Here is a 13,901-nt window from a genome sequence, read left to right on the forward strand (position 1 = left end):
AGGGGGGTCAGCGGGGGCGGCGATTGGGCGGCGAGTTTTGAAGGCAGGTTTGGCGCGAGGCGGTGATTGGCTGCCGCCGGAGCCCGAGCCCGGGGCGGAGAGAAGGGCGGGGGGCGCGGGGTGACGCCGCTGCCGACACAAGGGGGCCGCGGCGCGGGCTCGGCGCGGGGCCTAGGGCGGCGGCAGGGAGCTCCGCAGGCGCGGCGGCGGCGGGAGGGGACGGGCGGCGGCGGCGCCTCCCCGGCGGCCCAGGCGGCCGCTCCCGGCCCTCGCCCCGGCACCTCCCTCGTCCCCTCCCTCGGCCCGCCCGTGTCCGCCCCGCGGATGGCGGCGGCGGCGGCCGCCCCGGCTCTTTATGCCTGCACCAAGTGCAATCAGCGGTACCCGTTCGAGGAGCTCTCCCAGGGACAGCAGCTTTGCAAGGTGCTGGGAGGCGGGGGGGGGCTGGCGGCGGGGTCGGGGTCCCGCAAGCGGAGGAGCCGGGAGGAGGGTGTCGGCCCTGGCGCGGTGCGCGGGGCTCGGGGCAGGGCAGTAACGCGCTGTTCCATCCGCAGGAGTGCCGGATCGCCCACCCCATCGTGAAATGCACTTACTGCCGGTCCGAGTTCCAGCAGGAGAGGTACGGGAAGGGGCCCTGTGCGCGCCCGGCTCGGGTCCTGCCGCGGGCAGCGCCCGCAGGAGCGGCGGTTCCGCCCGGTGTGACCGGTAGTAACGGCGGAGATCACACCGGTGGCACCGCGGTGAGATAACCCGCCCGCTCGAACGGCGCGGCGCGGGCGTTTGCTGGTGTCTCGCTGCTCCCCGCAGCCCGTGTGTGAGCTGTGCGGTTACTGCATGGGGAAGAGTTTGGAGGAGCGTGTTTGTCGCTGACTTCAACATTGTGCAATTTTATCTCTAGCAAAACTAACACGATATGCAAGAAGTGTGCCCAGAACGTGAAGCAGTTTGGGACGGTGAGTAGGCTCTTGGTTCTAAATGACGGAATTAGCTTCACTCGTGTTTTAAGTTAAATAAAACGCTTTTGCAGTTAATCGTATTTTGTATTGGAAATATCGAAAAAGAAGGGTTGCCTTTCAACAAGGTGATGAAAATCACTGGCAGCTCCTGATTGCCTCCGTGGCTTAGGATCTGAAGGTCCTTTCGAACCCTAACTATTCTGTGATTCTGTAAGAAGTTCTTTACTGTAAGGGTGGTGAGGCACTGGAATGGGTTGCCCAGGGAAGTTGTGAATGCTCCATCCCTGGCAGTGTTCAAGGCCAGGTTGGACAGAGCCTTGGGTGGCATGGTTTAGTGTGAGGTGTCCCTGCCTATAGCTGGGGGTTGGAACTAGATGATCTTAAGGTCCTTTCCAATCCTAACTATTCTATGATTCTGTGCTTATGTGTAGCTTTATAGTCAATAATGACTGCAGCGTGCCTGTTCATAGCAAAACCAGTACTACTTTATGCATATAAAGTTATTCTTTATTCTCACAAACACACACTTGATGACAAAAAGGCTGTTAGCTGCCCCTGTTTTTAATGAGTAGTCAATATGAAAATCTAATAATACCACATACTTTATATTATGGAAGTCTTAAACATTTTAAATGCACATTAATTGCATTAAGCTATTAAGTAGAAAAGATTTTATGGGTGTTAGCTATATTCATGTTACTCTGCATTTTCCCATGTTGAATTTCAGCTGCAGTTATTATAAACCCCCTAATTTTTCAATATACGAACACACACATTGTATCAGAGTGCTCTGCAGATACCACTTCAGAGAAGGCACCAAGATAATCTTGTTGTGAAACAAATGCACACAACTTCTGTAGGCTTGACGTGAACCACATCAGATGAAATTCAGCTTATTTGGGAAACGTAACAGCTGTTGGGATGTCGTCAGGCACTTTGTGAATGTAAATGTAAACTGAACAAAGAGCATCATTCAAAAGATGAAAATGTGGCAAAATGAAGCGCAAGACTTGATCCAGCAGTGGGTTTTAGCAGTAGTTCATCAAAAACCAGAACAGCATTGAGCATAATTAACCATTTCTAACTTGTGAAGGCTGGCAGCAGTTTTCTTTTCCTGCAGCATATTAATCTAAGTGTATGATATGAAAGTTGATAACCTGAGCTGATGGCATCTGAAGTTGTTTAAGTGTGCTGCAGTACTGCTGGGATCATGGGACTAATCTTAGAGCAGTAGGGTTATCAACTCTGTGCGTAGCGCAGGGAAGAGGGATGTTATCAGAAACTTTCAGTCTCAAAAAAAAGGTTACTCTTCTTTTAAAGGTTTTTAAGCAGTTTCTTTAGATACTGTCCTGGTTCAGCAGTAGCAGTCATTTTTCTCCTTCTTAGTAGCTGGTGCAGTGCTGTGTTTTTTTGACTTTCTGCCTGGGAACAGCGCTGTAACACTGATGTTTTTAGTTACTACTCAAATGTTTACTCTGACCAAGGACTTTGTGAGTCTCATGCTCTGCCAGGGAGGAGGGGAAGCCGGGAGGAAGCAGAGACAGGACACCTGACCCAAACTAGCCAAAGAGGTATTCCATACCACAGCACGTCATGCCCAGGATGTAGAACTGAGGGCAGTTACTCAGAAGGGCTAGTTCGCTGCTCAGTCGGGCTGGGTATTGGTTGGCAGGTGGTGAGCGGTTGTATTTTCTTCCCTTGTTATTTCTCTTATCATTATTATTATTGGTGGCAGCAGTAGTGATTTGTGTTATACCTTAGTTACTGGACTGTTTTTATCTCAACCCATGGGAGTTACATTCTTTCGATTCTCCTCCCCATCCCTCCGGGAGCGGGGGGTGGGAAGGAAGAGGGGGAGTGAGCGAGCGGGCTGTGTGGGTCTGAGTTACTGACTACACTTAAACCACAACAGTAATGTAGTGAACCTGAGAAAATATCATCATATTAAAATAAAGAAGCAGGCGTAGAGGTGAGCAGTCCCATTGTATGTGTGTTTCATTGAATATGTTCCTGGGTTTTCATGGAAAGCTCAGGCTGATTTTAATCACTGAAGGAGTGATTCACTTTAATTCACTTTAGGGGAAAAGTTTAGTACTGAAGATAGAAATGGTAGTAAAAGATTCTTTAAGATAGGTTATATGAACCCATTGGTAGTTTAGAAGCATCATTGTGTAATTTGACACATTGTGTTCATTACAAAACTGTAAATGTGTATTAATTTCAATTCCACTTTCCTGCTTTCCAGCCCAAGCCTTGTCAGTATTGCAATATTATTGCAGCATTTATCGGCACAAAATGTCAGCGTTGCACCAACTCAGAGAAGAAGTACGGCCCACCTCAGACATGTGAACAGTGCAAACAGCAGTGTGCTTTTGATCGAAAAGAGGAAGGAAGAAGGAAGGTAGGCTTTGTTCCGTGGCTGTCAATGCTCAGTCTGACAACAGGCAACATTCCTCTTGCAGAAGAGAAAGATTAACTGGAATATATCTTAAGTTCACTAATATTAAAGTTGCTGTGCTTTGCAATATTTGAGTTAGGTTTCACAGCTTACTGAGCTAGCTAACTTTAAATTAAATCACTCAGCTTTAGAAATAAGGTTAAGCATATGCTGGCAGTTGTAGCTGGGCAAGGTCAAGCAGCTGAACAGTTCATAGTGCCTTTGGTACTGTTTTTTCATTTTCCCATTCGTTGGATCTTGTGTATGTCCATCACTTGAATCTGTCATTTTACCTCTTGTGGTGTGCCTGCCTTGCTCTGAAGTACAGCACCAGAGAGATAGACTGTTCTGAGCAGCCCTTTGTGTTCCCTCTTCTCAAATCGCTTTGGTGAGTGCCACTTTCGCATTCCAGAAGGTGCTGAGGAAATGACCTCAAAAGCCTCTTGCCTGAACCCAAGAATAATGCTGTTTTCACACAAGAGTTTACTTGGTACAAGTAAGACATTGGCTGGACATCCTGATTCTGCTTGGAATATGATGGGGTTGAGAGAGGGTACCTGGTGTCTAAACTAAAACTGATTTGTCCATATTGTCACTTCTGTGATATAGAGCAAGTCCAACATTTGCTAAGACTGCTTTCTCCTGTAGCTTTAAATGACAAAAAGAAATGGAATAAGACTCACTTTACTCAAAGGCAATGTGCTTATGTTGGAGAGAGGTGGTAGTGCCAAAGTTTCATACCAAAGAGGTGTCTGGATTTTTCACAGAGATAACAGATGAAGTGAAGCAAAGTTTTCTTGCATTTTTCTAGTGCAAGTACACTTAGAAAATAAAACCAAACAACCTGCTATGAATTATTTCCCAAAAGGTTGATGGAAAGTTGTTGTGTTGGCTCTGCACGCTGTCCTACAAGAGAGTGCTACAGAAGACAAAAGAACAGAGGAAGAGCCTAGGATCTTCACATTCCAACTCCTCATCCTCATCTCTTACTGAGAAAGACCAGCATCATTCAAAACACCATCACCACCACCATCATCGTCATAGCAGCAGTCATCACAAGTAAGTATTTCAGAAATTAAAGTAGCTCTTGGTAACTCTTTTGTGTTTTGCTAGTACCGAAATCAAACCAAAGGCAATAAGAAGGGTCGTTAAAACATGGTATCAAAAGCAGTAGGAGAACACTATTTCATGGTCTGTTAAAATGCTCATGTACTTATAGTTTGGGTGAAGGGAGGTCAGCAAAATGCAGAAATTCTTGATGATCATCAAACTACTCAATGTTAAAATCGATAGCAAGTCTAGAAAAAGAATCCACAGAATGGCCACAGAAACAAGTTATTTGGGGATAAACTTGGTTTTGAATTTAAGCAGTAACTGCTGTGTGGGAACTCCTGCTTGACATGCGTTTGCCATGGGTTACCAGTAGCTGCACAGAACAGCTGCTTAGCTCAGAATCCCCACCCTAACTTGCTTCAGGCTGATTTGTTTATTTAGTTGTAAATCCCAAAATTGATTTGGTTTTTATGCCAGTGCAATAGTAATCATGATTCTTATTTTCATGGGTGGGCTTATGGCAGTTTAGAACTCCTTCATTATTTTGTGTTGGATAGTTAATACTATGGGTGCAATGGCAATGACCCTGATCCCAGACACACAAATACAATGCTTCACTTTTCTAGTGCTTATAATTTTCCATCTTGACTGAAGCTTGCCTGACTAAGTGTAACTTAGACGCAAAATAAGCTGGAATGATACTGGAATTGAGGAGAAGAGAAATGCACATAGTTTCACTGAAGGAGAAAAGTAAGATTTGGTTTTTTTAAGAGTTTGAGGAAAAAAATTATTCTTGTCCTGCAGAGGGTTACTGTACTGTTCCTGTTCTTTCAAATCTCTGCTGCAAATTGAGTTACAATAGACTAATTTAGTGCATGTGGTAGAGATATAGTAAGGATTTAATAAACAAGTTAGCTCTTTACTACAGAATAGAGCTTCTTATGTACTCAAGAGTTATAAAAGTAAACATACCTCTCTACACAGTGTCCTTGGTTTCGCACCTTTCTTCCATAGGCTGTGAGTGGGTCCATCCTTCTGGTCCGATACATAGGACTCTTTTTTCCCGTCCATTTTGGTTATTAAGATGAGACAATAGAGACAACAAGGTAGAAATACAGATTCACTATTTCACTGAGTGCAATCTTCTGTATTCTACCATTCCTAAACAATGGTGTCTGTTAGTTGCTTTTGAAATTATTGAAAGCAAAAGCATGAGAAGCAGTTATTTTCAGGGATCCAAAACTTAACTTTGCTCTTAAGGCACCACAAAAGCATCACTTCAGACAGTGTTCATACGGCAGTATGAGAATCCCAGGAATGCTGCTTTACACCAGCTTGCTGGGTGAAAGAGTAGCAATATAAAGTTCACAAAAATTGGAGAGTACCAGCAGTAAGGTTTAGCTGTCAGTCTTGACGTCTGCCCCTTATGTTTTACAACAGGGTAAACATTTAGCCGAGAAGTACTTTTATAGCATCATGATAGAGTGGTCAGGAATGTGACTGATAATACAGCTGTCCAGCTGAAAATTCATAATGGGAGGATTTTACTGTGGACAGATAACCATTCACATAAACTTAGAAGTAATGGCATGTTTGGTCAGTTACCAAGTATATTTCGCATGTTTCAGAATCAGCAGTCTGAGTCCAGAACAAGATCAGGGACTATGGAAACAGAGGTAAATATGATATTTATTAATTTCCTTTGAATTCATCTTGTGGTTTTAATATAAAGGACTTTTTTCTTTTTTGCCTTGCATTTCTGGCTAATCTCTAGTACTCCAGCTAGGAGCATGAGTTAGTTATTTTACATGTACCAAATGCTGATGTTAGAGAGTTATATAGTATGAGGCTTTAGGTTTACATTTTGTTTGATTTCAGCCATAAATCCTCTGCAGCTATTCAGAATGAAACTCCAAAGAAAAAACCCAAACTGGAATCCAAGCCATCAAATGGAGATAGGTAAAGTTATATTTTTGTAAAGCTGAGCCATTTCAACCAAATAGAGCACTGATTTGTGGATTTGTGGCCAGTTACTTCCTTTTTTTTACTTTGGTCTGAAGAATGAGGGAGATGAAGCTATTGTCCAGACAGAGAGATTGCTGGGTGGCATCTGACTGCTGTCAGTCAAGTAAATGACATTATTAGCAGAAAACTGGCAGTTTTCCTGCTTTCAAGCTGTTGGGGCAAAATTAAATTAAGCTTATGTATGAGGCAACAGTTATCAACAAAACAGTATTCCCTGACATCGGTGTTTTGTCAACTAGATGCAGGGTTGAGCTGCTCCTTTAAGCTGACCTAATATGTAGAGAAGTTTTGAACCTTTATTTATGAGACTGAATCTTTATTCTGTCTCTGGCCAAACAGTTGTAATAAAAGTGGCTGCTGCGGTCAAAAGGTATTTGTCCACCTCAAAGCTAATACTTAATTATATTTCTGCAGGTGTATGTAATGTGTGCCATTAGTAAGGTAATTTGCCAGTTGCATCCATTTCTGTCAGGTACATACTTTTTTTGCATTGGTGATTAAGGATGTTTGTGGAATTATGCAATTTGAAATAAAAAAAATAGTGGGTTTTTTTTTCTGTTGATGTTGTAAGTAACTATTGCTTTTATTTTTAGTAGCTCTATAAATCAGTCAGCAGACAGTGGAGGAACTGACAACTTTGTCCTCATAAGTCAGCTGAAAGAAGAAGTAATGTCACTTAAACGTCTTCTGCAGCAAAGAGATCAGACTATTTTAGAGAAAGATAAAAAGGTAAAAGTTGCACCTGCTTAGGAAGAGCTTTATCTTTTTGTGTTCTGTTTTGTAGACTCCTAACAATGTCAAAATGGTGAGGTAAACCAAAAAGCAGATACCGTGTTTTCATATTTTGACTTCCAGATCTTACCATTTAAAGGACAAGTTTGGGACTTCTGTATCATTAGTGTATTTTAGCTCTAAGTCCAAAGGAATTCATCTTGCCTCTCTTCAGCCATCTAGAAGCTAGCTGTCTGGTTCACTGTTACACACATTGTGTGCCACAATGAATAAAATGCCAGACAGAGTTTTATATGTTTTTGCATGTTCTAAATTGAGTCACAGAAAAGATCCCAGATACCTACAGAGGCTGATGGGCACACAAGATGAGGAGGATTAAGAGTAGTAACCATTCTGAGTTTAGTATAACTTTTGTTTAGTTTTAAACTATAGCCATAAATAATGAGTTGGTTTCCAAATTTACATGTACAGTGTATGAAAATTAAGTGGTTTGATTTGAAAAAATTGGTAGCATATGTGTAGTGTAGGTTGCCAAATCTTTGTGGGTGGTCAGAGACTAGAAGAAAAGCTTGGATTAGGTGCCTGACAGTCAACAAAAGTTAAGCAAAGTTGTCAAGACCAAAGGGCTGCAGTGAAACTCATACAAGAGTTCACCCTTCGGACAACTTAATGACTAACAAGAAAAGAGAAACAGCTACAAGATACGTTACTTTGCTTTGCCTTTATTAGAGCTTATGTCTCTGCCGCCTGGTTAACTAGAAGTTTTTAAGACGCTCTGTAACGGTGGCTGTAGAATGACTGTTCAGGATTGAGTAAATTATGTAGTTTACTGTACTTTCAAGTAACATTTTGATTATAGGTACATGATGGCCTGTCAGAACAGTAGTGGTTAAGAAAGGCTTATTGATCCTGAAAAGAAAATGCTTCCACTTTTAAACCATAGTCCAGTATCCTCATTCTTTCACTTCAGTGTGTTGCATAAAGGACATTGAATGCTTGTTCATGTCTATCAGTGTTATAACATACCAGGCATTAGAAGTATTCACTATTTCAAGCCTTTAAGCAGTTAATGTGAAAGAGGTGAACAGTCTGTCATGGATTCTCTTCAAAGGACAGACATGAAGTCCCTGCCCCCTCTCTTATAAAGACAGTAGAAGATCACGAATCAGTAGGAAATTCTCTTATCTCTTTTTACATTTGATCTACTGGGCAAAGCTAACAAAAGGGTTAGGTAAGGAAATGTCACCTACTTCTGTGTAACCACTGCAGTAACTTGTTTTGTGCTGTTTGCATAGGGAGAGCATCTAATAATTTTAATATCCTCATTGCTAAAACTATTTATTTGACCTCAGAGTTATTTGAATTTAAAAGACTCCTTCAGGCATGAATTACTTGCTTCCAAAGTGTCACTCACTTTCTTCAGCTGCTGCAGGGAGAGAAAAGCTGTGCACATCATACTGTGTTTGCATAGCTGAAAAAATTACAACGAATGAAGACAGATTATTTTTTGACTGTGAGATAGTAAAAGGAATAAATGCCTGAGCCAGTTCTGTGGGTGGTTCCTGCTAAAATCTCTTCCCAAGATTTCTACAGGGACAGCATTTGAACTGTTTGGAGTGCTCTGAAAGAGGGACCTCTGAAGTATATAACATGGCAACAAAATCAGCTCTGTGCACCAGCTTTACAGACAGTCCTCATTCATCATGTTTTGTTATGAGTTGAGATCTAAGTCATGTCATACCAGTGCTCGTTATTTGCAGTCCTAGCTTTGTTTTGCTTTTGGGACAAGATGTTAGTGAGATACCAAGTCATTACCATGGGGCTCCGAGACTTGATCATTAGGAAGGGAGCACAGTTTGCTGCATGTTCATAGGTAGTGTGTTGCTCATCCAGCTGCATATTTTACTATGGCACAATGCTACCACTAGTTTTTGTTATATTTAGTTTGTGGTATGTGGTTTTGTACTGGATCCACTGGAATTTGCTATAGCTGCAAGTGCATGTGTTGAACAGCAGTCTGTGTACAACGAGGTATATATCCTTGTATTGGGATTCCTGCGCTTCGTTTATGACCATTTGACTGACAGTTCATTTGAATGCCTTGTTTCACTGCATGTGACTCGATGCATACTAACGTTGGTAATAGCAGTCTTGGAAGTCATTTTAGGAATGTATGCTCTCGTTTGTTATAGTGGGCTTCCTTGCTGGCAAAGAGGCTTCAATCCCAATAAAGCCAAATCAACCAGAGAGGTTCAAAATGAATCTGGGATGCTTTGAGGAACCAAGCTTTTTAAAGAAGTGGTTCTTAAAACTTCTGAGTCCTTACACAGCAAACCGTTAGTAGTTCCCTCAGCTGCATGTGTGTCCAGAAGAAGCATTCACCTGCCTGGACAGAAGCATATATCACAATTTAGAAATACCTGCCTTAATGTGTGTCATCTGGATCTCTGCCTGTCTCAGGAGGGACCCAGTAGCAGCAATACTGCACCATAGGCTCAGAATTAAATCATAAGTGAAGTCATTTTAATTACACATTTCTAATAACACAGTTGAATTCACTGTTGTGGATTGAGAGGCAGTGAAACTCTGGAATGTATACCTTGGTTTAGGACAAATTGTAGCATAAGAGAACACAAAGGAATCCTTCCTGTTGTCTTTGTATGGCAGATTTTTCATCTGTTACCATATCATATAACTGAAGATTGTGATGAGTATCTCACAGCTGAAAGAACAGCTAAGATTATAAATCATGTGTCTTGTATTTGATTTTTTATTTTTGTTGAGGATTATCCTTCATTAATCCTGACCAAAACAAGTTATAGAAGTGCAGTTGTTTTCTTCGTATGAAATAGACATACTTACTTTTCAAGCTACTTCTCAAGTGCTGAGCTGTCAGTACTACAATAGTAAATAAATACTGTGTTTCGTAAGACTACTTGAGGCTTCTGTAAAGATTGCACGGATTCATTTTGTACAGTAACAGTCCAAGGAATCTTCATAGAATTTGTGTTCTCAGTTGACAGAACTGAAGGCAGACTTCCAGTACCAGGAGTCTAACTTGAGGACAAAGATGAACAGCATGGAGAAAGCTCACAAGGAAACTGTGGAACAGTTGCAGGTGAGTGATTGCTTATCAGTACTTGAGAAATACTCAGGTGGAATTATGAGTTGAGGATATTCACTCACAGCAATGAAACAGTACCAGGTTCTCAAAGGGTCATTGCCACATTTATCTTCAAACGCATTATACAGCAGTTCTGCAGTCAACAGGCAGTCTCCATGCAGATTAAACTCACTGTAAGAATTGCTTTCTAACTTGTCTCAAAGCTTATGTTATTTTTTGTGTCTGTTCTCTGATATTTAATCAGTTCTCAGTGTGCTGTTGGTCTGATTGAAGGGCTCAGCATTAATGTGATTGACAGTTAAATGTCTCTTGTTAAAGCAAACTTTATCAGGAAGAAAGCCTGAATTAGTTGCCTTATAAATCACAGACTGAACAAGTGTTCAGTGCAATACCTCAGATGCTATATTTTGCAGTACAGGGAATGAGGTTATCTTTTGTGCTGAAGGTGGAATACACATATCAAAAAGCATATACAAGTCTTTCAAAAGTGGTTGTTACCTTCACTGAATATTCTCACATGCACATTTTGGGTATTTGTTTCATAAACACAATGGGAAATTAGTGCATGAAACAATCTGAGCTGTTTCAGTAATTCATAACACTTCTTTTATCTGCATTGCAGGCCAAAAACAGAGAACTGCTCAAACAGGTTGCAGCATTGTCAAAGGGTAAAAAGTTTGATAAAAGCGGGAGTATACTGACGTCTCCGTGAGGAACTGGTTATTCGTGGGGTTTGCTACTCAATGTACATTTGAGTAATTCTGTGAAGCCCTTAAAATCCTGTGTAGTGGAAAGAACTATTTTTGCACACCCGATGAGTTGGCATGTTTCCTACCTGTTTTTATAATTAATATGCAGCTTTTTTTAGTTACTGTTCAGAGGAAATCCTTCAACTGGCTTGAAGAATGTTTTTATTTTTTTGATATTGGAAACTTTTTGCCAGCAATAGTATGAAACGATTGTGTAGAGAACACAGCTGTGCTCTCTCTAAAAGGACAACATGCAATAACAAGCTAGGTGTACTTTTTACAAAGCAGCAACTTTGAAACTCCACTGATGTCAGCCAAAAGTTTCCGAATCTGCCCTGAGGCTGAACACTGGTTTCTGGCAACCGTTCTTTGACTTTGTATCAAAATACAGATTTAGGATGGAAATCATGGTGCTCTCAAGTGAAACTAAAAGAAAAAAGGCATATATGTAAGTGTAAATACAACTGTAACGGTTATATTCTTAGTTATAACAAGTAATTAGTGTTTTACATTCTTGTGATTGGGATTTACTGAAAGATTATCTATTGTACAGTAACAGAGGCAGTGTGGTTTTTGTAAGATTTACTGTAGATTTTTCTTGCAAGTGCCTTTCTCCAACTGTTTATTTATAGGAATGTTGGTATTTTGTACATAAGGTTTTTAAGTTTTAAAATCATGTTTAATAAATGTTTTATGTAAATATAAATGTGTGTACAGAGAAATCCGAAACAAAGATCAAAGTGGCTAGTGCAGTGCTTGAAGCAGTGATAAGAGCTAGCTAATTGATGGACAGTGAGTATTGGCTTTAGATAACCTTTGTAGCTTGTGTCTGTGAGGTGTAGAATTTTGTTAGTGCTGCTTGTGCCAAACACTTCCTGAATGAAATCAGACTGGTTTTTGCCACACTGGAGTTTAGTGAATTGTTGATATTATTTTCCCATTTGGCACAGCACTCATTTTAATTCCATAGCAGACATTGTACTCCCGGTGTTACATCCTTAATTAGTGATGCACACCCAGAATTTTAATTGATTCCCATTGTTTGATTCAGTGTACTTAGTTGTAACTCATGGTGATTCTTCTTAATGAATTGCAAGATTCTGATCCCCCCAGTAAAGATACACAATGAGAAAAGAGTAGCCAAAACTAATGGCCTTGAAGCTAAGGGAGTGAATGTGGTTTCAAAGGGTGGGTTGTTTTAATGTTGTGGGTAGATTTTGATTCTAAATTACATCAGTTTAAGTTTAGCTCTGCTCCTAATGGACATTAGTGATATTCAGAAATCTCTACTAAACATACTTTAATATACCCCGAGGCCTCTGTTCAGGAAGGCGATTTACAGATCGGCATTAAGCGAAGTAGACATCCGTAAGTAAAAGTTTAGTTCAGCTCTGGGTACTGACTGGTAGCAGGGTAACTGCTGATATTTCAATAAGCTTAATGGTGTAAAATAAGCTTTTAATTAAAGAACTAAAATCTAATGTTCCTTTGCTGTCCACCCATGTGCTGAACTATGAACACTTCTGCAGTAGTTAAAACGAGTACCAGCAGTGACAGACTACAGGGTGATTTGAGAAGAATCTTGTTTCATATGGTATACATGTACTTTTATACCCTAAAATTGACTTTGTATGTTTATAAATGCTCTTCTTTAAACTTGCTGAAATCCTCTTTGGTGATGATATTTGGGGGTTTTTAATATACAAATTAGACTTTCATTAATTCTGAATTGGTATTTGATCATTTTCCCAGTTGAATGGCAATCCATCTTTGGTGAAACTGGTTTTAAAAACCAGAATTGCTTAGCAAATGGAAATGCTTGAATTAAGATCACTTAATGATATCTGCTCAAGCTGCACAAAGGGTATTTTAAAGGAACAAACCGAATTCTCTATTAGAAGTAACTGACTTTATAAATCCCAGTCAGAAAAAATTTCAGGGGCTTTTCTTCCATAATCTCATTTTTAATGTGAATTTTTAAAAGCTGTAAACTTGCCAACTGAATCCCACTCCTGAAAATAGTGTCCTGGAGCTGTAGGTTATTGACATGATAAACTGATGTTCTTTAAATGTGGATCTGCGAGGAGATTGTTGTACTGTATTGTGCTTTTTAGCCTTTTTCCAGATGTTGATTAGCATTGACCAATAATGGCCATTTTGGCTCAAGTTATTTATGTATTTTAAGCCTGTGAATATTGCAGCCCCCTTTTAGATAGGATGTCTAAATACACGTTCTGCAGTGAAGCTTTTCAGCTGTCCACATGTATAGACTATTGAAATACTGTACTGGCACACATCTGACCGTTGACATTTTGTACCTTTTCTAAATCCAATGTTTCACAATAAAATCTTGTCAAAACATTACTCTGTCCTTTTAAAATTATTCAGAAATTCATATTTCATGTTAATCCTTTACACTCTCTCACTCACCAAAAACCTATGGCCAAAAAAAGGGCAGGATTTAATATTTGCATTTTAGTATTTAGATTTCTGGGAAGATTAAACACCTTGGGCTGTCTACAAATTGTCACAAATTAGAGCTTCAGATTAATTTTTCTCAAGAAAATAGGTTGGTTCTGTACAATTGTAATACATAGAAATATTTTCTTGTAGAGAAGAAAAAACCCTTAAGGTGAATGAAATCTAATGACATTTAATAAAGCCTTCGCAGGCTTTTTATGTTCTGATTAACATCAGCACTCATGTTTAAAAGTAGTACCTGAATTTCAGTCTTAGCCTGTTCACCATAAGGTTGTTCTTCCTCTATGTCTGTTGTGTGTAAGTTGGGTGATTGTTAGATTCAAAATACCATTGACAACTTCGGC

General features: G+C 40.4%; 1 protein-coding gene across 4 annotated transcripts; it reads left to right on the forward strand.

Annotated features, from left to right (window-relative positions):
- The first annotated feature begins 130 nt into the window (after positions 1-130).
- On the forward strand, positions 131-13,423 carry FAM76B (family with sequence similarity 76 member B). 4 transcript variants are annotated; one of them, XM_080614168.1, is made up of 10 exons: positions 131-423; positions 555-619; positions 899-953; positions 3,202-3,357; positions 4,262-4,452; positions 6,075-6,122; positions 6,325-6,405; positions 7,065-7,200; positions 10,220-10,321; positions 10,950-13,423. In XM_080614168.1, the coding sequence occupies exons 1-10, from the start codon at positions 325-327 to the stop codon at positions 11,037-11,039; spliced, it is 1,023 nt and encodes a 340-aa protein (XP_080470294.1). In that variant the 5' UTR covers positions 131-324; the 3' UTR covers positions 11,040-13,423. The 4 variants fall into 4 exon arrangements, with proteins under 4 accessions (XP_080470294.1, XP_080470296.1, XP_080470297.1 ...); XM_080614170.1 differs by lacking the exon at positions 6,325-6,405; XM_080614171.1 differs by lacking the exon at positions 6,325-6,405 and having other exon boundaries at positions 7,068-7,200.
- The last annotated feature ends 478 nt before the right edge of the window (positions 13,424-13,901 follow it).

Source organism: Psittacula echo (genome assembly GCF_963264785.1).
Source record: "Psittacula echo genome assembly, chromosome: 3".
Classification (NCBI taxonomy): domain Eukaryota; kingdom Metazoa; phylum Chordata; class Aves; order Psittaciformes; family Psittacidae; genus Psittacula; species Psittacula echo.